The sequence below is a fragment of the Acanthisitta chloris genome, unplaced genomic scaffold (genome assembly GCF_000695815.1).
Source record: "Acanthisitta chloris isolate BGI_N310 unplaced genomic scaffold, ASM69581v1 scaffold17254, whole genome shotgun sequence".
Lineage (NCBI taxonomy): Eukaryota > Metazoa > Chordata > Aves > Passeriformes > Acanthisittidae > Acanthisitta > Acanthisitta chloris.
In genome coordinates, this window is record NW_008670035.1 from 1 (window position 1) to 25,723 (window position 25,723).

General features: G+C 44.5%; 1 protein-coding gene across 1 annotated transcript in view; it reads left to right on the plus strand.

The window, feature by feature from the left end:
* The first annotated feature begins 1,887 nt into the window (after positions 1–1,887).
* The window catches only part of HPSE2 (heparanase 2 (inactive)), a 98,289-nt gene continuing 74,453 nt past the window's right edge, over positions 1,888–25,723 (plus strand). Inside the window, exons 1-2 of the mRNA XM_009073539.1 lie at positions 1,888–1,924; positions 2,371–2,532. Coding sequence (XP_009071787.1) covers positions 1,888–1,924; positions 2,371–2,532 — 199 coding nt within the window. The remainder of the gene's footprint in view (positions 1,925–2,370; positions 2,533–25,723) is intronic.

The window sequence follows — 25,723 nt, forward strand, 5'->3', positions numbered from 1 at the left end:
CCGCGGACTGAGCTCCTGCTCTGCCGTCCTTGGAAAACATTTGGCATCCTCTGGGGCTCCCACATCTGGAGTTCTTCTTCTGCAGTCCCGGCAGAAGCTGCTCAGTTCCGTGGGTGTTTTTGTGTGTGGAGTTTTTCGTTTTGTTTTGTTTTGTTTTAGGGGTGGGATTTTTTTGTGGGTTTTGTTGTTGTGGTGGTTTTTTATTGTTTGGGGGTTTTTTTTTTGGTTTTTTTTTTGTGGAAAGTGCATTTTTACACATTTACTATGCTTTGGCACCAAAGACATCCAATGACACACAGAGGCTCAGGAAAGCAGTGAGTGCCCTTCTCCTGCACACTCGGGTCTGCCCTGCAAGCCTCTGGGGTAGCCTCCTTCTTGGACTCCTTGCATCTGTCTCTTTACTGTCTCATCCTTTCAGATTTGAGGGCTGCAGGCTCCTTGCTGTCTGTGTTCCTCAGGTTGATCTTGCTGAGATTCCTCCTGAGCCTTTGGAAGCTGTGGTCTGCCACCCCTCTGCCCTCAGTGTTGCTAGTTCAGCAGAGTGGGACAGAGGTGCCTTTGCCTCCTCCCCTGCACTGGGTATAGCCTGGTGAGGTATGAAGGACCAGGCACCAAGTTCCTTGATGAGCTCCCTATCCCAGACATCTGTTTAAGTTGGAGCTATAATGACTGTGGGGTCCACCTCTGTTCTTAGGTCTTGGGCAAGTTTCTTGGGCCCTTCATCAATCTGACAAGATAAGACTTTGTGTGTCTTGCCTCTGCTTCCTGAATGTCTGCAGTAGCAGTTCTCTGAGAACCCCATGAAGATGACTGCCAAGTGCTCTGCTTGACTTCCCTCCCAGCTCTCCCAGGGATTTGTCTGAATGTGACTTGACTCCCTTGTGTTATTACCTGTCACAACAACAGTATCACAACACTGTTTCCCAATTCATGGGCCTGTTGTCTATAGGTCCTGCTGACAGTTCATGCAGGGCCATCTCTGTGGTCCCTATAGATGGAGGTTAGGGTATCACACAGGACTCACTGCCTTGGCCCCCTGCACTCTCCAAGGTACTATCCTCACCCTGCTCCTGGTCCAGTGGTTCCTCTACATGGGTCCACATTGACCCTGGTTTGGGTTTTAGGAGTCCTACATTCCCTTTAGGAAACAAATTTGTTTTGACCAAGCCTGGGCAAGACTAGGATGAGGCTCAGAAACAGGAAGATAATGTGGTTTCCACTCCTCCACACCATGTTTTATTGAACCAAACCAGCCCAAGACATAGAAAAGGTTTGAATGTTAGTTTGCTGAACGTGAAATTGGACAACTCAAAAAGACAGGAGCATGACTGTTGGAAGCAACTTTGGTATTCCTTGATGTGTAGCAGTAATGGAACTGGAGAGTGTGTGTGGAGCAAGACACGACTCTCTTCTGACAGTAGGCTGGGAAACTTCTAGCTAGATGGGAATTAAACCAAGCAAAGAGCAACCTCATGATACAAAGGGTGACCTCATGCAATGTGGTGGAAGAACACCAAATTCCCTCCTTCCTTATCAGAGCTGGCTGACTAAGGTTTTGTAAGAATTAGACACAGCATCTGGTGTCTGTGAATCTGAATCTGTTACAGAGTTTATGAAACTCATAAGGGACTCAAAAAGACTAGTTTGCACTACTCCCCTCCTGTTTAGACTGGACACATCTTACTTGATTCTTGTTCTGCCCTGCTACTCCGTCATTCCATTTCCCCAGAAGGTGAGTATTTCTAGGAGAGGGAATATCATATTTTTATCTCACAATATGACATAAAATGCTCATATGAAGAGAAAAACTATTGCTGAATAATCCTGCCTCCTGAACTGAATGTCAGGAGTTAGAATGGTACAAGCACTTGTTCAGAGTCATAAGCCATGCTGACCTGTGATAGCTACAGTGAGGATAAACCAGGTGAGAACAAGCCTTTCTTTATCACATTTTTGATAGGCAAGGTTAAATGGAAGCCAGGGGTTGCCAGAATGGGATTTAGTCTTTTCTCATTATTTAGTGTTAAACAAACTGGTAATAGGGTTGTAATATAAATGTTGGGAGATTTTTGCACTTTCCTGCAAGGGAGGAGTCATCCTTGTAAGAGATCAACAGCTAGGCAGATGAAGGATGGAAGGGCCAATAGGTTATGTGAGCATATAAGTTGAGCTTTCTGTGGGATAAAAGGAGATTTTGAGCAGGGAGGGTCATTTGATAGGTGGATCCAAGGGATTTGGACCCTTTTTTGGGTTGCTCTTGCTGAGTGATGGTTGTGTGACTGTCATGTTGGCTGGTTCTGATCCAAGCATCTGGTGAAAATGAAAGCTGAGATTTGGCCATCTCCCTTTTTTCTTTCCCTTTTGCTGTAGACATTGTTCGCAGCGACATTGCCCTGGATAAGCAGAAAGGCTGTAAGATCGCCCAGCATCCTGACATAATGTTGGAGCTACAGAGGGAAAAGGCAGCTCAGATGCACTTGGTTTTGTTAAAGGAGCAGTTTTCAAACACTTACAGCAACCTCACGCTAACAGGTAAGGCTGCAAGACCAGCTCTGGAGCTAGGAGCTGAGCCTAGTTCTTGCTAACTCACAGGTGTGTTAAAACCCTCAGGTGCTTCACCTCTGTATGAATCAGCATCTCTCTGGCTGCCTCTGTTTCCTACCAAGATTACTGGGTATTGGGTGGGAAAGGACCTGCAAGAACTGACGGTGGACTCATAAGGCCTCTGGGGCTGGCAACTATGCAGACACTCCAGATTTGGTGCCCCTGAACAGAATATTTGCTACAGTCTGACCTAAGCAGAATGCCACGGCATGTGAAGTGCCGGAGAAATCTCCCTGCTAACTGTTCACCTCGGTGGGGCTGCAGCAATTACTAAATTTGGAGTCCTTTAAGCTGCAGCTGATTTTTTTTTTCTTTCCAGAGCATGCACTTTGTGTGAACCCAGTAAATATTAAAGAGCAAATATAAAGGGATAATGGCCTAGACAGAGATGAGAGGATACTCTTTTTCTGGCAACTGTTTGTATTATCCAGGGAACAGAATCTCAAAGGATGGAGTAGACTGCCACATTTTGGGTACACATTTAATGGTGCTTGTAAAGGACTGATGTCATCAGGCAGTGAGCAGGCAGAAGGATGGGATCCCAGCAGCCAGCAGGGTCCTTTCATAGCTGTTCCCCTTATCACTACAGCTGGATAAGGCAGAGATGATGTGAAGGAGGAAGAGACTAATAAATCAAACAAGATCCCCTTCTCTTGACATGTTCCTTTCCTGTGAAAGGCAGGCAGGCAGGCATCTGATTTTCATATGAGGGAGGGCCCCATGCTCTGTCTGGGAAGGAGATGACAAACCCCATTGTGGCCCTCCTCTGCTGCTGGGCTGGGAGGGACAAATGGGTCCTGCACAACCTCCCCCCTCTCTGCTGCTGCCCCTAATTCAATGTCCAGCCTCTGCCTTGAAGCCAGCATGGGTCTGCATCCTCACCAGTGTAGCAGTGAGCTCTGGCTTTCCTGGGGACATCAGCTGTTCTGGACCTCTCAAGGACCCCACAGAGGTGGGATGGGAATACCAGGGCTGTCAAAGAGCTCAGCCAAGGGGCTCACTGGGCATCAGGGCCATGAGTATAGCTGAATCGCATCATTCCTGAAGGCCCAGCATTCAAATGGGATCCTCAGAGCCGTTTCTCATTCTCTGTAATGTAATCCACTCGGCTGTTTATTCCCAGTACAACTGCTGGAATCAACATTGTCAGCTTTGCCCCTGACAACTTGCTTACTTTCCACTAAACAAACTTCCCTCGAGAAGTGAAGCTGCTATCCCCTATCCTCCTTCCCTCACTGCTTCAAAAGCTCTCTGGCATTGCTCACATTTTTTACAGAACCTGCAGAGCAGAGGTGCTACCTGGTTATCAGCTCAGCTCTTAGCCTTTCCAAGTGTGTTTACAGGATAGTTCAGAAGGTTTTAACTCTAACACTCTAGGGGGGAGAGAGCAATTTCACTGGAATATTACCCAAAGAACTATTTTAATGTCCTTTAACTCCCTTTGAATGTGAGCAGAGCAACTTCATAATTGTTATGAAGTTTAATCTTTTATTTCATAGACATAGTCTGAGAACATGGACTCTAGACAGCTAAGCATAATATTTAACTGGAACTCTACTAACTTGTGTAAATATTTCCCTTCTTCTTGATGGATCTGGTGTTTGGGGTGGGCAGAGGAGGTTGTACATCTGTTGCAGAAGGGCATTTCTTACCTTCAAAATTCAATCAGCCAGAGTTTGCTTGAGGACTTCTCTTTGTTCTGCACAGCGGGTTTGTACAGTGCTGCAGGGAGTCCCCAGGTCATGAGGCAAGGTGCAGGAGCAAGAATGCAAACCCAGTTTATTAGGGAGGGACAGTGAAGGACTGAGTTTGCAGGGATGGAGTATCTGGGGGAATCCCTGGGAACAGGGTTTCCTCCTGGGGGTATATATCCAGGAGTCACTTGGCCTCCTGCAGTGTACGTACCATAGATGACCTTCATTGTCTAACCTAGAACTGGAGGAATACTGAGCCCCATTCCTCTGTGTGAAAGGGCTCGCTACTACTGCTAATTCTGGCAGCACTTCAGTGGTACCAAAGAAGTGTAAATGGAGTATCGTGCCCAAAGTCATGTGACAGTGAAGGTGCTTTATAATGGGATAGCTACTCTAGGAGAGCTTGGGAGTAGGAACACCATTCTGAGGCATTTTTATTCCTGTATTACTACCACTACTACTGTTGTGATTTGGATAAAAGGTCTTGTTCTTTTCCTCCTCCCAGGTGACAGTTTTATGAAAAACTTTGAAAGACTATAGATCAGGCCTATCACTCTGTCTGCAGGTTGGGGAAAAGATACTGCCATCAAATTTTCATGCAGTATCCTCATGGCTTTAAGAATGAAATATCTCGGAGTGCATGGAGTGTGATTCTGTAGTCTCTGTGGCATCAATGTAAATTGGGGTCTTTTTCAAATCTATTCACCAGTTGCACATGGTTCTCAGTGTGTTCCTTATTTCAGCAATCAGGCAGGGTTGTGTTGTACTGTGATTTAAGCTTCTCCCAGCACAGGTACCTCCAAGGTAAGAGTGTGTCTTAAAATGAAATGTGTTGTTTTGTGCTAAGACATAGGTGAGAATGAGTGAAACCAGGCAGTCTTTCTGGCTCTCATTCCTCCAGGAACACATGTTAGACTCTGGCTTAAACCACTTCAGTTTCTCTCGTCAAGTATGAGCGTTCCTCGGCTCCTGTCTAAAGGCTTTCTCTTGCGTCTTGCCTTTGCTTTCTGTACGTGATCTTTCTAGACTTGCTGAGCTTGCTTACTGACATGAGCAATCGTCTTTGATCTGTGACAGTGCTATTTAAATGCTGTATAATATTTTGAGGCTTATTAATCTTTGCTGTTTCCCCCTTGGTGCTCAGAGATAGGTATCTCATTTCACAGATCAGCATCTCTGATGACTCAACATCAGCTGAGTCTGTGGTAGAGCTGGGGGAGAGTGCATGGCATTGCCTGCTCTCCTCTGGGAACCAGCTCTCTCAGCTCAGCCCATGGTGGGATAGGGGAGGAGGAGGAATCTTTCGCTATAAACACTTCTCTGCTCCTTTCTGGCCAGTGGAACAAGCAGTGATTCTTTTATGGCTTGTATCTGATAGAGTAGAAGTTGTCATCAACACAGCAGGCTCCCCTCCTTTGCAGCCCTCAGGATAAATGCTCAGATGACAGGAAGGTAATTTTGGAGCCCTGGAACTGAAGAGTGAATGCAAAATGTTGGGCAGGCAGCAGGTGAGATGTGAGGAACTGCCTGGAGCAGTGGAGACACAACATGCACGCAGGTTTTAGGGAGTGATCTTGTAGGGAGTGGGACAGCAGCAGACAGAGCTTTGCTAGATTAAATCTGAATTCCTCTGTGGCCAGTCTGGGCTGGGGTAGTGTACTGCATTTGTACTTTGAGAGACTGGATAGCCACAGGTTTCTGCACTGCTATTAAATAAAGCCTGTTTAGCCCAATGTAAGAGGGAATTGTTCAAGTCAATAGACATGTGTGAAAAATGGTCCCCCCCGTATTTACATGAAGTGTGAAGTGTAGCTGAGCTTCCCAAGAAACAAGTATGGACTATAAATTTCCCTCTAGGAGTTCCCATCCAGAGGAAACAAAATAGTGTTCCTCTTCTCATTCTGAACTATGGAGAAACATATCTTCTTTCTCCTGTACCTTCTGCCTGAAGCTGCGATGCAGATTACTTCACTACATTAAGAGACTAGCAATGACAGCTCTCCATCCTGTCCTACCACACCACGTCTGCACTGAGAAGCCAGCAAGGAGACAGCAGACTGTGTACTGGAAGCTCTCCATCCTGTCATATCATACAACACAGCCTCTAAAAGCAGTGGTTAAGGGGGTAGACCCTCCTCACAGGGCACCTAATGCTTCTGGTTGACCCTCTATGGTCCCACCATGATGAGTGTTAGTGTGTCTCTTCCAACTGCGCTGAAAGAGATGTGTGGGGATTAAACTTAGGTGAAAACTGCTAGGAACAGAGCTGAGAGCTGCTGAAGGGTGCACTTCATTGGCATCCCACTACCTCGTTAAGGTAATTACATAGCTTAAACTCTGTCATAACAGAAGCTCTGAGCTCTGTGTGAGGTTTTTCCATGAAGAAGTCCACTTTTGGAGATGTTAGCAGCCAGGCAGAGACACTCTTCTTCCAAGGTAAGTGATTTGGGGGCACGAAGTGACTGAGTGTGCACACCAGCTTTTCACAAGTGGGATGTGTAATGGTGGCATGACTGGAACAAAGCAGAATGTAGGGGAGAAGAACGTGTGTGTGGCTACTCCAGAAGATCCATATGAGGGAGGACACAGAGCAGAGATGAGGACAGTGTGTCTGCATGAAGAGCTTGCAAGTGAGATACAGTCCCACAGAAATATGATTTTTGCCTCTCCCCCAAAGACAGCAAGAGCCCCAGTTGTACGTTTTCCTTGGCAGGGAATCACACAGCTCATGTCATGCACCTGTGACATGTGTGTTTCCTGCACTTGTGAACCTCCCCTGGTGGTTTTGTGATTCTTGCCGTATGCTATGGCTCTGGGAGATAGCAATCCTGGAGCAGGACCTGTCCACAGGGTCTGGGACACATCCCATGGAGTGCTGGCTTTGGAGGGGACTGTAGCTCAGAGGTTGCCCTTTCAAGAGAGTCTGTGCAGGGTGTGGGCTATGGGACTGGGTGTCCTTTTGGTGCCTCTGCTGCTGGGCAGCAAGTCTACTCTGGTTATTTTTGCTGGAATTTTCCCCTGATACATGGTTTTATCCCCAGCTAACTCCATGGGGCTGGAGATGGGGGACACCTTGTAAGATGGGACCTGAGAGGGTAGTTGCAGGGTTAAGTGCAGCTTCCTTGCCTTTTAGGCAGCTTGTTTGGGATCAGCAACCTAAATGTCCTGTGGTCTGCACAGCAATGATATGCATCACTGTTTTACTGGTTGATGCACTGGGGTGGTCTGCAATGCACTTGCTCTCCAGCTTTCTTTCAAGGAAAGTGCTCCCTGGGGCTGTGTAACAGGCCTGCAACTGTCTTTCAGACAGAGCTTGCTCTCTGCCCTTCTGTCCATCACAGTTCCTTACGTTATACACATTATCCACAGCATTTTACAAAATAGATCTGAAAAGGACCTCAAGAGGGCATCTTCTAGCCTTTTCCGTGACAAATTGGCTGTACCTGGCCTCCGCTTGGGGAAAGGTTGTCAGGGCTCAGCAGCCAGGCACCAGCATTGACCAGGCTGTGGGGACATCACAGCTGACCGATTCAAATGATGTGGCTTTATCCTTGTTTTAAAACCTTCTGTGATGGAAGGTATGTACCCTCCCTCAGCAGTCCACTCCAGGACATAATTAGCTATATCATTATATTGGTATTTTTAAAATCTCTTGCTTCAGTTTAAGCCTATGGTGGCCTGTGGGCATGGAGAACAGCTTACAGCACTCCTTTTAGTTTTGCAGAAATCTTTTACATATTTGAGGCTTATTATCATGTTTCCCTGAAGACTTGTGTTCTCTACACTGAACAACTGCCTTCCGTTTACTCTGTTCTCATGGCCATTTTGTTTTCAAGTTGAATGACACATGCATGGATGATCCTGTCTCTTGAGGTCCCCTCTTTACAATTTTTTTGTGATTCTCTGTTTTGTTGGGGTCCCTTGGGCTGGGTCTGGGATGTTTTTGAAGCACATTGCCTTGAAATGAGACCAGTATTGTAGCTAAGTCCTTTCTTGACTGGGAAGAGCAACAGGGTTATTTCATGTACCTTGTGCGTGACATTCCTGTCTGTATAATCATGGAATTTTTGCTACAACTTGGCTTGTTCATGTCTGCAATTTTGTGCACCATTTCCCAACCAGCCATGCATTTCCTACATGGAATTTCATGTAGACTCTATTCTCCTAATTTTCTAATTAAATTGTTACACAAAACTGGAGGTAAAGCCTCAAGAAAGTTAAGGTTTAGAACATCTGTTGCCTCTGTCTCACATAAAAGATGCTTTTGCTCTGTCAAATAGAAGGCAGGTTGCCTTCACACGACAGGGCTATTGCTTCCAGCCCTTCCTTGCAGATGGATTTTTTTATGATTTGTTTCCAAATTTTTCCAGGAATTGAAGTTATGTTGGCTGGCTTGTAATTTCCTTGATTTTTCAACCTGTCAAATGTAGCCTCTATATTTGCCCTTTTCCAAGTTTTCAAACCTCATTTGTCTTCCAGAAATTCCCATAGACAGTTGCTGATGGACCTCAGCTTATTTGAAAACATCAAACTTCTGTAATTTTCATTCTCCTCGGGTGCTACTATACCTTACCCTTGTACTCTGCTGCTTTTAATTGCATTAATTTTGTGGTCTTAATGTTATCCTTTTTTTATGAAGTCTTAACCAACAAAAGCATTAAACATTTCTACTTTAACTCTGTGAGCTGTTGACTATTGTGAAATTGTGTCCCAATTTATACCTCTTCGCTTCCTGAGACAGCTGTGAGCCAAACCCCTGGGATCCCCTGCCTTCTCTTACCCTAATTAGTAGTTTTACAACTCACTTCGTGCTGACAGCATGTGTGTGTGTGAGAGAGGTCATGAAGGTGAATCTCTTTTTCAGGTGACACTCTCTAGTCTGTTAAGCCACACTTTGGCTTTCTCATTATCTGATTTGGTTATTGCTTTTGTAACTGTGTGGAATATGGCTCCCTGTGACATGCTCAGTATGTATTAAATTCAATTTACTGTCCAATTTAACTATCCTCAAAAGAGAAGATATTTTATAAATCATGCATCTTAAAATTAGCAGTTATATGTACATCATAATATGTAATGTCATTACCAGAACCAGCCAGTTCTGGGTGTTGTGTAGAGAATAAAGAAAACACATAAACCTAACAGAAAACAGATTTCAGTGGAGGGGGGAGGGCTGACACTCACTAACAGTTTTGGAAGGGCTTGTGGTGTGTTCAGTGTCATAAACCAATCTATTAACCTTTTCTCCCTGCTCAGGAGGTGCTGAACTCTTTGGTCTGCTTTTTCCCACTGATGTAGTTATCAAACATCTCCTTGTTAGTGCTGGCAATCCCTGCGGTGAGCAGTTTCTGTGGAGCACTTGGGTCTTTCACTCTATCCCTCTCTCCTGGTGCTGCTCCTTTGTGCTTAGCCACATCGGCCTGATGGAGTTGCCATTTCTCCTTTGCATGCTGCTAGACATGGAGCAGTCTGTGATTTACCCTTATCGTATCCCCACGCTAAGATAATTTACATCTGTTCCCTTATCTTGCTGTATGTTTACAAAACACCATCTTTCCTGAACTCCCTTTGGTGCAAAAATCTCGCTTGCCAACTCTCTGAGATTAGCAAAGCCTCTGTCCTTATGTAGCACTGTTTTTACTCTGCCACTGTTTTCCATTCTTTTCCAAACAAGTACAAACACTGGTTTTGGGCTCCCTTGCCTACAGTGCTTTCCACCTTCATGGCTTTTCCCAGTTTTTTCCTGTTGATGATAATCAAACCTCGAGGAGCCTCCTGCCTAGTTTTGTTCTTGTCTCTTCTTCCACAATTTTTTTTGTGGGTGCATTCCAGGAACTTGATACAAGGCTGTGTGTGATGTCTTCCTTTCCCAGCAAACGTGTGGGCAGTTAAAGGTCCCTAATTACGAGTGAGTTCTGTGTTTCAGATGCTCCAAATAGGCCTATGCTTCTGATCTCCTTGATTTTGTAGCCTAAAGCAGACCCCCAGTGTGCCAGTGTCTGGGCTCCTTCCACTCTTATGTTACACAGAGGTTTTTATACCTGCCATTTGTACTACCAAGTTTCACCCCCAGCTTTTATGCTGGGCCCCAAAATCATCAGACCTTCTTGTGTGATGTTTCTCATTCTCCACTGTGCTGATGATACTTCTCTTTTTTGTCAGCACCATGCTTAACTCTGACTTTCAATCCCTAGAGCTTGCTTTGCCTCTCACCACCAGGTTAGAAACCCCCCTCTCCTCCCACGCTAATGTAACACCTACAAGCACCAGTCAAATCTTGTGGATTTTTCTCTTTCATAAGGTGAATAGATTTGGATCCTCAAGCTTCACTTTGCCAAAGTCCTGTTGTACCTCCTGCTTCGTCCTGTGGCTGTGCAGGACAGGCTTTTCCATCCCAAAGGTACGAGCTCTATGTTGTTTTCCTGTACATGTATTATCTTGTGCTTGGCTGAATTAAAGCATGTTTGGTTGCATGTTGGTCATTTAGCCATACAAATTCGATCACAGGATAAATGAAGGCTATTTTGTTTGTTATTTACTAGCCCTTCATTTGTGCTATGTGCAAGCTGCCTCTGAAAATCTTGTATTTATTTAAATGATTAGTAAAAACATTGCATTCTGTGGGATGGGAAGCAGGCAATGAATAGGGTTTTGTCTCATGAGCCACTTCTGTCCATCTAGTTATGCAAGTTCTTAAACCAAGCTGTAACAACAGTTAGATGGGACTTGATTCTGTACAACATATGTTAGCTGGTAATTATCTGAGACATGCATATAATGAATTACTGTTAGATTCTCATATTGGCTTTTAATTACTTTGTCAAGGTCTGCTGTCAGCCTGACTGGCTGTTGGTCCCTAGGTCAGGGAGCCCTGCTGAAGCACCGGCATGGGGTTAGGGCTCACCTACCCTTCTAGAATTACTTGGCATTCCAAGATTTATTAAAAATTAGTGGCAATGGGTCAGAGATCTCCTCAGCATACTTGGAGGTGCAAATTATCCAGGGTAGGTGATTTAACAGTGTTTATTTAAAGCAGATGTTATCTAATACATCTCTTGGTCATTAGGAAATGGTGATGTATATTATAGTCTTATGATGAGTTCGTCATATTTTTTTCCCAAATAGAGTGCGTATATTTATATTTTTATAGTTATATTGGTAATTTTACCATGTGCACAAAATAACTCATCTATGTCTCTGTTCACATTTCCCTTCTTTCCTGTATATTTAAATTCCTACTCACTCTTACTAACTCAGCAAGGTGTGAATTTTTCATCATGCTTTTTAAATGCTTTATTAATTTTATATACTTTGTAATTTGCAGTTGGTTGGTATTTCTTTACCTTTACAATTATGGCTCATATTATCTTCTGTTATTGCTGTCTATACCACTGCATAAGGATGGTTTTCCTGCCAAAATCCACTCCCAGCATAGTAGTGGAAGATGCTGATTTTGGCCATCTAAACCACCTAAGAACAAAGGGAAAAAAATAAACCAAACCCCCCAAAAAACCAAAACCAAAACCAAACAAAAAACCACCCCAAAAACCCACAACCCAAGTAAAAACTCCTTTAAACACTGTAAATGTTCCTTTGGATTATTTTGTACAGTATTTTCTTCCCAATAATTTAGTTAGATTTTTTTCAGCCTGGAGATGTTGAAGCACTTTGTGTATGTATTTTTGACTAGGATTATGGTCCTACTAGCATTCCTTAAACACGGGCTTGGAGAAAGTAGCTGCCAACGTGGACAGAGCATAAAACTCTGGGCCTGGTGAGTGCTCAGCATTAAAAAAAACTTTCCTAGTAAATTGTGAGACAGCTATAAATTTCGCTGCAGTTGGAGGAGTATAGCAACTTCAGCACTCCTGCCACCACCCCAATGTATTTGCTCCTTGTGAAAAGTAACAGGGGTTATTTACATGCTGCTGAGGAGCTTGCAGATGGGGATCAGGGATGTGTGACTGTGGTGTGCAGGATACATCTGACAGACCCATGCTTTGTGGCTGTGCTAACTCATGGTGAAAACAGTGGGGAGAGGTGTGGATGGTAAGCCTGGCTTGGCAGGGAGCGGTGCGGATAATCTCTGTGGCCAGACCCTGGCTCCTGCCCTGTGCTGCTCGGTGGGGGCACTGCCTGCTGGTGGGAACGCAGTTTGGTTCCCAAGGTTTGTTCTCCTGTTGCTCACTCTAACCCTTTTTCCATCTGTCCGTTCATTTATTATTTACCGCTTTCTTTCGCTCTTTTCTTCATTAGCTGGTTCCCAATGCTCCTGGCTCGGGAAAGGGCTGTCCTACGGGGAACACAAGGACAGCAGCAAATGTCATTGCACTGCTCCTCTGCCAGCCCTCCTTTTTGTGGTGACAGGACCCTGTGCCATGCACAGTTAATTAAACTCTTTGACATTTTTTCCAAGTTGAGTAAAGAGACAAAATCCTGGAAATAAGAGGCTTTTGGAGTCTCCCATGTAGTCCATGCTCTGATTTTTCAGAGGCTCATACTGGGATGGATACATGAGGGTGGGAGAGTAAAGTGAGAGCCTGTGGATATGCATGCTTTGTGCAGCTAAAGTGGTGGGGGAAAAGCGAGGTTACAAGGTGTTCAAAAGAAATTTTGGATCTCTTTTTACTTCATTAAGTTTTATATTGGGTTACTGTGCCAAGAGACACAATCATTGACTTTCTTACAGAAACTAAAACCGCCATGAATTTAAATACCTTTTTCTTTTTTTTTCTCTCTGATGAAAAGGTGGCAAAAGCAAAGGTTTTTGTATGAGAAACTGAAACCAGTTCAAATATAATTCTATTAACTAATTAGGAGAACTCTGGAAATGGGACTGAGGCTCGCAAGCCTTTTTTTCTTCTCTTTGCTGGGGCACTCCAAGAATTGGATCACCTGGGGAAAGCATGTTTAAGAAATACCAGATGGTCTCTGCGATGCTCCAGCTGTGGACAATCACTCCCAGCCAGGCAATCTGCCTTGCTGTCGAAGTCCTCTAAAACTGTGCTGCCCATTTGTCATGCTTCTCCAATTGCAGCGCTCTGGATAGCTTCTTTTTTCCTTGTCTGGCGCTTCCTTTCCAGTTTTTATCACCCACCCCCTCCATGAGCTAATGTAGTAACATCCCTTCATTGGCTATAAATCCATTGAAGAGCCATATATAAAATATTACTTTGTTAGGGAAGATTGGGAAACATCTGTTTTTTACCCGTAAGAGTCAGTCTCTACTTGTCTCATATGACGATGTGATTATTTATATATTTGTAAAGAAAAAGAAGGAGACAAAATGGGAATCCTAAAAAAAAAAATTGAGCGGAACCTCTAAATGAAGGAAACTGATTCAGCTCTGGGATTTGTTTGGAGGCTAATTGGGAAGGGGGGTGGGGCACAGGCCAAGAAATTGCTTAGATGTCTGAAAAAGTAACAGTTGTACAAACTGCAGAAGGACCTTCTGGAAATCTTTTGATGTCGTATAACAGTTCCTAGGTGCTTCCTGACACATACTCAACCAGGAAAGATGTGGGTCTAAACCAGTGTGTATTATCTACTACATAGAACAGAAGCCTGGGTAGGAGATTGTAACCACAGGGGTGTGCGCATGGCATTGGAATAGGTTGTCCAGGGAGGTGGTGGAGTCACCATCCCTAAAAGTGTTTAAGAGGCATCTGAACCTGGCACTGCAAGATATGGTTTAGGATTTAAGGGTTACAGTGGAGTGACAGCTTTTAACAGTTGGACTTGATGATCTTAAAGGTCTCTTCCAGCCTTGATGATTCTATGATTCTATTACAACAACAAAACTGTGTACCTATGGAGGATTTGCATTTAGGTGGCTATGCACCTAAATTTGGTAGTTATGCCACCAGGACATGCTGAGCCTGTTGGTATGAACAGCCTCTTGCTCAACTTGTTCGTGCTAGTGCCTTGTAGACCTGTCTGCTTTGTCTCACATATGGCACTTAATCTGTGACTGTATCTCCTTGCTGGAAAAGGGCATTGGTATATGTAACTGAATATGTGGGGAGAGCTGGCTCTGGGTACCCCAAAGTAGCAGTGGTGCAAGAGCAGGATGCTGGGGCTGTATAATGCCTGCCATGGGGTGCGACATGAGAGCCTGGGGGGATATGGGGCCTCAAACTGGTGTGGAAAGGCTGTCCCAAGCAGCCAGGCAGGCTTGGGACACTTTGTTTATGCTGCTGGGGTGAGCTGTGAGTGAGATATTCTGACGGCTGTGCTGAGATTACAAGGAACAAGTCTGTGAGGAAGGCACCTGGGAGCAAACAAGGGAGGATGTTGTGTAGGGTGAGTGAGGTGGGCAGGGAGGTTGCCCCTCCAGAAGGCTGCCTGTGGTGCTGGGTACCTTGCCTGCCAGGCAGGTGCACTGCCAGTTTCTGAGCCCCTCAGCAGGTGAATATGGGAGAAGGAAAAGGGGTGTTTGCAGGTGGTGGCAGGATTTGCTAGGAGGCCTGTGCCACAGCTGCTTTCTGTGCCCTGCAAGGCTGGTATATAGGAACAAAGTGCAAGACCTGCTACTGATAGATGCAGTTCCACAAACAATCACAGGATAGTTTGGGTTGGAAGGGACCTTAAAGTTCATCAAGTTCCAACCTCCCTGCTGTGGGCAGGGACATCTTCCACCAGGCCAGATTATTCAAAGCTGCATCACACAGCTCTCCTCCTTCTCTGGCTGGGTTTGGTGCCCTCAGCCTGCCCCTTTGCTGCACAAACTTGAGATTCTGCCCCCTATTCTCCTTTCCTCAGGTTATGGATGACTGTGTTGGTTTGGATCCAACCCACACATCTGAGGTGGGGAATGAAGAGGGGACCTCTTTCCTTTCTCTACCAGCCAGCCTCTCACATCCCACATAGCATCCATGGTGAACAGCTTTCTACTTTTCTCAGCCTGGCCAAAAGAAAACTCCATGTAGTCTCCCCTGCTGAGCCCACTCATGCCTTTCTGCAGGCCTGTGTTTGACAGCTGTGTCTTCCCTGTGGCCTCGTAACATCCTCATGCTTCTTCTCCCACACACTAGCTGCTGTGCTGCTGTCCCCTCCTGCCACGTTGGAGCTCAGCTTGTTCTGATGGTTATCTGCCCTCACTGTAGTCTTGTGCCCTTCTGCTTGGCTCTTGCAGCTTTTCCTCTTCCAAGATCTTTCTCATTCTCCCTCCCGTGGTGCTAATCAGCCCTCTTTTCTTCTCTCTTCTCCGTTCACTGCCCAACTGATGTGCTATTCTCCAGCCCCCTGGGCTCCCAAAATCCCACACAACACCCACCTCCACCTAGTGTAGCTCTCTTGTAACACTAGTGACAAGTAAAAGGTTATTTTTAAATGCTAAAAGATTAAATACACATAGCTGTTCTAACAGCTGCTCTATCTTTGTCCTCTCTGTGCCAAAGCCTTTGGTTATCCTGCATGGTGTATCAGGGCACCAGTGTAAAATCTGCTGCTTGGCTTTGGCAAGCTCCTGTGACTGCAAGCCCTGCACTGCTGTGGACTTGGAAGAGACATCTGATAGTTTTACAGATGAATCAATGTTCATGTGTTTTGATACTGGGTATAAATTTGGACTTTACAGGAGTAAAGAGTATAGGTGGAAGCAGATAAATAAAAATGAGTTGGGGATGTTGCAAGTAGTTGGGCAGGCATGAACCACATGGGCAGAGCAGCAGCTGGGAGGACAGGCACACCTAGAACCCTTTAAGGATCAGTGGGAAGCTCTGACATTGGAATGGTATTGGGAAGCAATGTTAGGAATCATGTCGAATTCTCATGCCCATTTTATCAAAAATGGTATATGTCTGAGAAGGGTTCAGAAAAGAGCAATAAAGGTGACCACATACTGTAAATACTGAGCTATAGGCAAGGTTTCGGCAGGATTCATCTACTTAAGGAAAATTAAAAAAATAACCATAATATGCAAGTATCAACAAGAGGAAGAAAAAGTTCAGAGAAAACAGCTTGAAATATTATCAAAGAAAGGCACAAAGAGAAGCTATGACTTAGATCTTGATGTGGGACAACCTCAGGGTAACAATGTGCAGATTTGTAATGCTGAGAATAAAAGTTGGAATGTTTCTACCTGGGTATGAGGTGGATTACCAGCCAGTGTCAGCCTGAAAGCCAGGCTCATGCTGAAACTGTTTCAGACAGAAGTTATGGGGTTTATGTAGTAACTACGAGGTTAGATCCCCTAACTTCTTGCAAGCAGGGAGAAAAACTTTGTTACATGAATGGTCCTTTCTATCCTTATAACCTGTATAAATGTGCAGCATGAGTGTTGTGCCTGCTAGAGAATAGGTGATGGCAGGAATTAATCGCTCCTGAAACTAAACTGTATTTGTTAGCCTTTGCTGGTAACTTGGCCAAAGGGACCTTTCACTCAGCTGGAAGCAAAGCTGAGCTTAGACTGTAGAGTCTGGTTCTCTTCTGATTAAGAGAGGGGGTGAATTTAGCCCCTGCCTATGCCAGAACTAGCCTGGCCTTGATGTGACATGCATTGGTATGAGAAGACAGATGGAGTTTAGGTCAAGTTTTTTTTGGCCAGAGGTGGCTGAATTTAGGAAAGCTTAGCTACATCTCCTTGCCATAACCACCCTCAGGGAGGACCTGATGTGCTGACCAGGACAGTGGGGCAGTCCTTGCTCCCTGCCACCAAAGCCTTCCCTGAAACAAGATCCAGAGACCAACCATCTGAAATGTGAGTGCTGCCCCAGGAGGAACCTGGGTTTGATACAGTAGTCTTTATTTTACTGTTTTATCTTAAAGCTTGTACATTACACCCCCCAAAAAAAGATTTAGCAGGTATTTCATTGAATAACTTGACTTCTGAATTTGGGTGTCCAAAAGTTCATTTATGATCTTGCTATATATAAATTCCCAGATACAGGGTTTTGACACAGAAATAGTCTTCCTTTGATAGAATGTTACAAATTCAAGTTTCAGAAATTATCCTCTTGAGACATCTCTGTGGTGTTTGGCATCATGACAAGTAATTAGTCAATCCTGAAATAGTCATCAAGCAGAGAAACAGCTTATTTTATATACTGTTTCTTAGAAAGTTAAATATTTCCACATATTCAGGCTCTGATTGGAGCCTTGGATCTTTTCCAAATATTCAACCTGTAAAGATATTTGAGAACACCAGGACTTAGGCTCTTTCCAAAAAATGATAGATTTCACTTGAATTTTCACAAATGGAAAACCACAACTCCCCATAGCTGCAGAGAAGCAGCTGTCATACCAGGTATGGAGTATGAGAAAACACTTTTGAAAAGCTTCAGGGACTTCCCATTATCTGGAAGTTTTTAGTGCTCTTAAAATTTGCGAAGAAAACAGCATTTTTTTCCTGCACAGAGTTGCCTCAGATAATCGGCTGCACCTGTTTGGAAGCGGTGCTTCATGTTTTTCCCTTCTACAGACCCTTGCACATGTTTCTGTTAATTTTTCCTGGAAACCCAAGTGTCAACGAATTGTAGCCCAGCATTGCAACCCTATGCAAAATCCCAAATTGGTGTTTCTGAGCTGTTTGCCATGCAAAGTCTGTCGTCCAAGTGACTGAATCGACTTTGGAATTTTGAAGTTGAAATCCTCAGGTGTGAGGATACATGTAAAAAGTTACTGAAGAAATCAGTAGTGCCAAGTTAACAGCTCCAGATCTAAAGTTCTGCTTTTTGTTGTTCTTGCTGCTCTACTCTTCAATAAAAAAGAGGCAGTTTTCCAAATTCGTAATGGGCTTTCTTTGGGAACAGTTAATTTTTTGGTGCAATTCAGCACAGACATGCATGAGGAAAATTTGGGAAATGAGGAGTTAAGTCATGATGATGTAAATCATTGTTTCGCATTTAAAATAATAGCACTTGGATAATTCTGAAGTTGGGGCTTCTGCTTTTATTGGCTGAGAGGTTGCCAAAACATGTGTGTGTTGCTCTGAATTGGTAAATGACTCCTATTTATAGGACAGGTGTCTTCTGAAGTCCCGAGTTCAGTCTGTTCTGTAATCCCAGATCCTGTTTCTGATCTATGTTTAATAATGTGTGACAGAAGATAGGAACCTTGCAGACCAAATCAGGCTTGGAATGTTTTGAGTTTAGCTCTGCCCGGCTCTATCCGTTTGTTACGCAGGGTACTTTTTCATCAGGGTCTTGCCCTTCTGAAATTAATTTTTAGACTTATCTTTTCTTTCTGAAACATATAGCCTTTTGCTCATTTACACACAGCCCAAAGGCTGCCGAGTGTGCCTGCCTTCTTCCTTGCATTGGCTCAAGAGGAAAAATGCTTTATTACATATATTATTTTTAATACAGCTTTTCTAATGCAGGAACTGCATCGAGGCAGGGCTACAGGGAGGGACGTGCTGGCAGGAACAGAGTCAAGGTGTATGTGATGGTTATCGTGCAAATAAACCCTTGTGTTTCCACCAACATCTAAATTAAGCCATACTTCACAGCTATTGGTTTGGGCTACGTGGTATTATCAAAAAAAGGGTTGGATTAGTTGCAATTAGTTATGCAACCATCAAAATGACTCTTCTATTGTCTTGCAAGCTGGTGGTGGCAATGGATCATAGAATCATAGAATGGTTTGGGTTAGAAGGGACCTTTGACAAGTCATCTAGTCCAACCCACCTGCCACAGGCAGGGACACATTCTACTAGGCTAGATTGCTCAGAGCCACATTCAGCCTGGCCCTGAACACTTCCAGGTATGGGGCATCCACTAGCTCTCTGAGCAAATTTTGCTAGTGTTTCAGCAGCCTCATATGTAAATGAAGTCAGAGACAGTTATTGTGTTGCTGATGCTTCTGCTCTGATCATTATACTGTGTTTTGAAAAATAATTATTTCAAAAAATACATTTAAAAATATGACCAAGCACCTCTCTACAGAGAAGCACAGACCTCGGAGCTGGATGTTCAGAAGAGACACAGGTGGGAGAAGAAGAGATATGCAGGCCCTTGGACAGGTAATCTCTTGAGATGCCTGATTCAAGAGAAGAGGTGTAGCAGCAATGCCAGGGACCAGGGTGGAGGGAGGGATGGAGGAGTGGAGTTCTCTGCAGTGTTCACTGTCCCACCACACTCTGATCTGGCCACCATAAAGCCAGGGCCTGTTGTGCTGTGTCTGGCTATGGTGTGGAATGGAAAAAAGCATGGAGGAGTCCCACTGAGCACTACGTGGCAGGGTGGGTCGGCAGAGTGGTTTGCAAGGAGCAGCCTGCCATCAGCTGAGCACTGAGGATACCATCATGCCAGAAAAGGAACTGGGTCTGGAGGGAGGTGGAGGGGGCCATGAGAACTGGATGGGAGGTTTGGCTCTCTTTCAAGCAGTTTCTGAAGCCAGATTAGTCCTCTTCGCCAGCTGGTGTGAGACGTCAGGTTTGTGTTATTTCTGGCAGTCCCACAGGGACTGGGAGTAACTCCATGCCTCTTGTTTCTCTTTGCGAGGACAGGACAGTCCAGAAGCAGCACAAACTTTGCATTCCTGTCCCCAAGAGATGTAAGTGCTAGTTTGTCCTCAGGTAGGAGGTATGAGAAGGACCCAAGCTGCCGTGCCTGTCTTTCACCTCTAATGCCACCAGCTTCCTCTGCTGGCTGCATCTCCTGAGCTAGCCTGCTTTTCACATGACCAACTGTCCAGGTTTCCCCAGATGTGTCCTCTTGTCTGTCACCATCTAGCCAGATTTGGGGGATTCACATGTGTCCTGGCCTTGCATGCTGCTGTGTGTGCACAGGGACTCTTCACTGCCCACTGTCTGGGAAGCCCAGAGGCGTCCACAGATGCAGGAATAGTGAGGGGCTGCCAAATGTCTGGAAATGTGGAATATGCCCCCATGCATAGAAGCCTCAATCTGCTGCTTGCCTGGGAAGCATTGATACTTTTATATGCAAGGGATTGGACACTTGGGGAATTTTGGATGGGCAACTGTACATGTGTGATGCAGTTGCTTTTAGTGCACTTGATGGAAACACAGGATCTCAAAGAGGAGTTGGAGTGTGTGTCCTGGTGTGTCCCCAGAGGTTTAGGATTAGCTTTGTTGCACATGCACAGGCTGCTCTGTACAAGCATGCATACTTAAATATCCCTGTGAGAATGTCCTAGTCCTTTTACATTCCCTTCCTAATAGATGGGGCTATTTTCTATCAGGATCAGTATCAAGGCCTTTCGTGTCATGGTCTTGCTTTGATGCAAGACCTTGTATTTGTCCTGTGACTAAAATTCCTCTTTTTGCCTGATCTTTGTGTTAATGGGTTCCTCAATCCCCTTCCTGCAGAAGCCTCCACAGGGATCTGTATCTTCCCATTCCTCACTCCAGCAGAGAGGAGGAGAGGATGTGGGACATGGTGACTCTGACGTATGTCTGACACACTGCTTGCCTGCATTTGGGACATAGAAGGACTGTAATTGGAGTGTAAGGTGCTGTGTTTGCACTCTGACTTCTCCAGATCAGGTTTCCATATATTTGTGACAAACTGGAGAAGGAAAGGGAGAAAGGTTTAATAGCTTTCTCTCCTAGATCCAGGCAAAACAAGCAAATTCACCAGATTTTCTCTGTGGCACTTCTTTGCTTCCCACTTATAGGGCCATGGTATCTGGTCCTCACTCTGGAAGCAAGAGAACCTGCTTTCCCATAGCTGCTGTTGTGTGTGATGTGTGGTGGATGCCTCCCACCTTCACAAGAGCTCTTGGGTGACATGGCCCAGGTGTGGCCAGCACAGAAGCTGCCTCATTCCCTGAGCCCCTATTCTGGGCTGACTGAACTCCCAATATATTCCCTTTTTCTTCTGGAAAACAGATTTGTTCTGGCATTTGCCCTTGTCCGCACACCCCCACTAGTGAATTCCAGGGTTAAAAAACCGTGGAGGCTTTCCGTAAGAGCTGCCTCACTTGTCGTTTAATGATCCCACCTCTGAACTGGGACCCTGCTGCTTCACTGGCTGCCTTGACAATATCTCATTTGTCTTTTCCTCTTTTATTTAGTTTTTCCTACATTTTTCGCACATTCTGTAGATTCTCCTGCATTCCAACTGTCTTATATTTTCATGCCTCCTTTTATCTCTCTATTCATCTATCCCAGTATAGACAACAGAAATGCTAAGTCCACATAATCTGTAGAAAGCATGAACTGGGTTGTTAGACATTTTCCAAACATTACACTTCATGGAAATATTTTCCTGTAAGAAGTAGAAATGAAACAGCTGTCTCCTGCTCTCTCCGGTGCTGTTCCTGTGCAGACTCTCCTGCCCTCTGAATTTACAGCACCATCCCTTGGATGAGTGTCCAACAGCCAGCTTCAAGCAGTTGTATTTATGATGTGCCAAGCAGTGGTGAAGCTGATGATGTTTATACGCTACTCAGATCTATGTGGTGGGATTAACGTACTGTGAGACCTGGTGCTAAGGCATCCAAAGTCAGGAGTATTTCACTGGCAGAATTGTCACTAGGAAATCTGGTGCAAGTCATGCCTGATGGCTCACTGCAGACTGTGGGACAAGCAGGGATGCACCTTACTTGGCAATCCTCCTTCTTGCCCCTGTCCTTCTGGCTTTGTGCTTGGCCAAAGGGTAAAATCCCTCCACCTCTTGTCAGGAGCTGAGTACTGTCGTCAGGAATGAAAGGAATAGGTGCCTCATGTAACTCAGCTTTTGTTCTTCTCTCCCATGCTTGTTGGGGGTCATCATCTCTCAGCTGGCTTACCATGGCTGGCCCAAGCATGGGATGGCAGCCCAAAACCCTGCTGGGGTCCCGGCTGGTGTGGGCAAGGTTTGCATCCCCCTCCTTAATGTAATTGTTTATTTTGCCTGCTAGGTGTCTAACCTCAGCGCATGGCTGAGGATATATTGGTTGCTAGAGGGTAACTGTTTCTTGATTCTTATGGGATTTGATGGGAAGCTTAATGCATCAGTGGAGTTGTCTGACCTGGAAAGGTAGATCAGGAAAAACAGAAACACACAGGAAAAATTTTGAAGCAAGCAATCCTTCTCTGTCTAGATACAGATGTGAACACCAGGCCTTTTGGTCAGAAGTGTGAACATCAGTGTTAGTGTGAGCTAGCAGAGAGTGGGCTCCTGAGCAGATGATGGAAGAAGTGAGAAATAGTGAAATTTGTATGTTACCATCTCCAAACTGAGCAACCAGAAAAAAGTAGGAGAAATCAGAAATTATTTGAAGATTTGCTTCCCTTCAGTGTTTTGCTGGAATTGAGTGAGCAGATATTTGCAAGCTGTATTCCAGGCTGAGGTTATTTCTTCAGAGCATGTTCTGGCAAAGAATTTTTGGCTACAACCCATTCTCAACCTGAATGACTGGGTGATACCATGGGGAAGAAATCAGCTAACAGCAAATCATGGATATAAATTTCAGACACTCACTGACTGTGCATCCGTTGTGCTACTTTCTTTATAACTCTCCATATTGTAGTACACTGCTTTTGACTTTGACCTTGATAGGATAAAGCAGAACTACTCTTGCCCTTAAATGCTGCCCCATGAGAAATGTGATGCATTTATGCACCAGTGAGAAGGGTGCCCTGCTCCCTGGAAGGATAGAATTGCTGCAGACATGCCTGGGCAATCCCCCAGCATGTGTCACCCAAGAGTGCCATGGGGATCTTACATCTTGGGAGCTACTCTGGCATGTGTGCTGATGAGTCACATGTGCAGCTGGAGAATACTGGAAACTTCAAACAGGAGCACATCTGGTGCATCAGAATTGCTGTATGTTTGCAGCATCCCTGTATTGTGTGTGCAGTGAACTACTTTCTACCCCTTCAGCACTTTCTGGAGGAACCTTTGTCATATTTACATTTTTGCAAATAACATTTTGGAAATACCTTCCCTTCTTTGCCTCCATACTAAGGCTTCCCATGTCTGTCAACATGAGCAGCAGGGCTGTTGCATGGAAGGATGAGCTGTATTCGGGACTCACTGCAAGTGCTTCAGGGTTGAATAACTGGTTGTGTTGCCTGTATGATGTCCAATGCTCAGGTATCCAGTGGTGTCTCAGAAATATTTGTCAGTGTGTTTTGCTGGACAGCCTAGAGGACTGTTCATATCTTCACCAAGTGCTGGTCTCTTGTATCATTTTTCCAAGCATGATACAGCTCTTGGCACAGCAGCTCTCCAGGCCTTGCCCTTGTAAATTCTCCAGAGTTATTCCCTGGGATGTGGCTGTCCCTGGGAGCGGAATTTGAAGGTTGCCTACTCTATCAATGTGCATCTACATAATACAAGGAAAAAGATCAGGTTATGTACCAGCAACAAATTCTTCCAAATGTGCCATCCACATGCTCCTTGAGCACCTTCTATCCCTTTTCTCTAATTTGAAGTCTCTTGACTTCTTAGACTGGGAAGAAATCAGAAATGTGGGATACTCCCTTTTCAACTATGTCTGACTATATAGGGTGATGACTTTGGCTTCTTGTACACCTGGTCACCTATCTGGACCACTTTTAGTGATTTATGCCAGCCTGTGTGCACAGATAGTCGGTACTTCTCAAAATGCACCAGGTACATCAGCATTCCCAGTCTCGATGGGACAGCAACTCTTGATCTTTCAGCATTTGCCACTGGCAGTGGTGCTGTTGCCTAGCTGTGCTGCCCTGGCTCAGTCTGGGGAGCACTCTCCCAAGGCCACTGTGCGCAGAATTAGGGGAGGCTGGGCAGGGAACCTCGTGGTGTCTGGAGATGAGCAGCAGGCATTTGGCTAAGCCAGTCGTTAACTCCTAGGTGCCTGAAACAAGATGGTTAGCATTTCTATTTGCACACTGTCTGAGCAAAGTGATCATGGATGTAAATGGGCACAGTTTGGTTTCAAATAAATAGAGGGAAAGAAAATAGTTTTCGAAGCTTGCAGGTAGAGATAGGAAAACCCAGAAGAGCTTTGGAAAGTCTCTGGAAGCAAATGTCCTGTACCTACAGCACAACTCAGATGCATAACTATCAGTGCTGGTTTGACTGGTCATCAACTAAGTCCCTGAAGGGAGGTGACACAGATTTTTATACTGGAATTCAAATTCATTAGTGGGTTTGAACAAAACCACAGTCAACTGCTATTTAAGAAGTATTTCAACACTTTCCCGGTCTTACACTAACAATGTAGATGAGGAGATAAAAAATAAGTGCAAGTATACTAATAATTTCTAACATATTTCACCATTACTGTTTCAGAGCATTTAGGAACAATACTTTTGGTTGTTGCTTCCTACATAACCAAAAAATGCTTTTACTTCTATATTTGTTTCACAATGGGAAAGTTTGTAAGTCACCTTATCTCTGTAGGTATCAGAAATATCACATATGGCACAGCCTTCACGTCTTTTTTTTCTTGCAATTTCCTGGATTACCTGCAAGGTCTTTGTTGAAGCAAAGTGCATCCAGCCACTGGAGAAACTTGTAAGAGAGCTAAATTAGTCTTTTCTCCTGAGCTTTGCAAAATAGGTGAAACTAACACATAGTACACATGGATGTTAAGCTCAGATATGCATATAAAATATGAAGCTACTGAATTAAGAGATAACTGTTGTTCACTGTTTCAGCAGCTTACTGCAATTTTATTTTTATTTCCTCTGCTATTTTTGCCAGGCAGAGATTATCAGAAAATTGAAAGTGAGTTTAATACTGAAATATCTGCATTACTGTTTTGTGCAAAGCTCAAAGCTCTTTCAACAGCCAAATAATGCAAAATTCCCAAGCTGAACTTGAGAATATATAATGCAAAGCACATTAACTTGCTGGAAACTTGGGCACCAGAATTGTTCTTTGGCACGCCCAGCCAATCCCTGTTTCCACTGCTCTCAGTGAACATTTGCTTGTTCCCAAATGCTTAGTTTGATATAACTAATGAATTTAGTCTTCTGAAAATTGTGGATTCACCAGACACTTCAATACATGAAAATGCTTCTGCTTTTACATCTTGATACTAATACTTTACCCCAGATTTTTCACATCCTGTGCCATGTTCACATAGGGATTCCCACAAACTGGTCCTGTGCCACTGTCCCACCTGTACTGATGTACTGCCCTGTCTGACTTAGTGCTGTAGCTGCAGCACAACCAAGAAGTGTTGGACAAAACACTTAGGGATATATATATATTTAAATATATATGTATTTCCATTAAAAGAAAAATAAATATGTGCATTTTGCAGTAGGAGTGTATATCAGATTTCTTGAAATGAAGTGTTAGTGCTGAGCAGATCAGGACCCCAGTCCAGGGTGAGGAATTTGTGGTATAAAAGATGTAGAAATAATTAGAGAAATGATGGGACTTCTTGTGCTACACTCTGTGGCAGCCCTTTATTTTTCCTGTTTCCATGTCCTGTGATTTATGGCAAAAACTTCTACTAAATTGCTGAATGAAGAGCCTGGAAAGTTATATCTAGTTGTATCTAGTTATATCTAGTGCTGTGGCTAGTGGATGGGGGGGCTG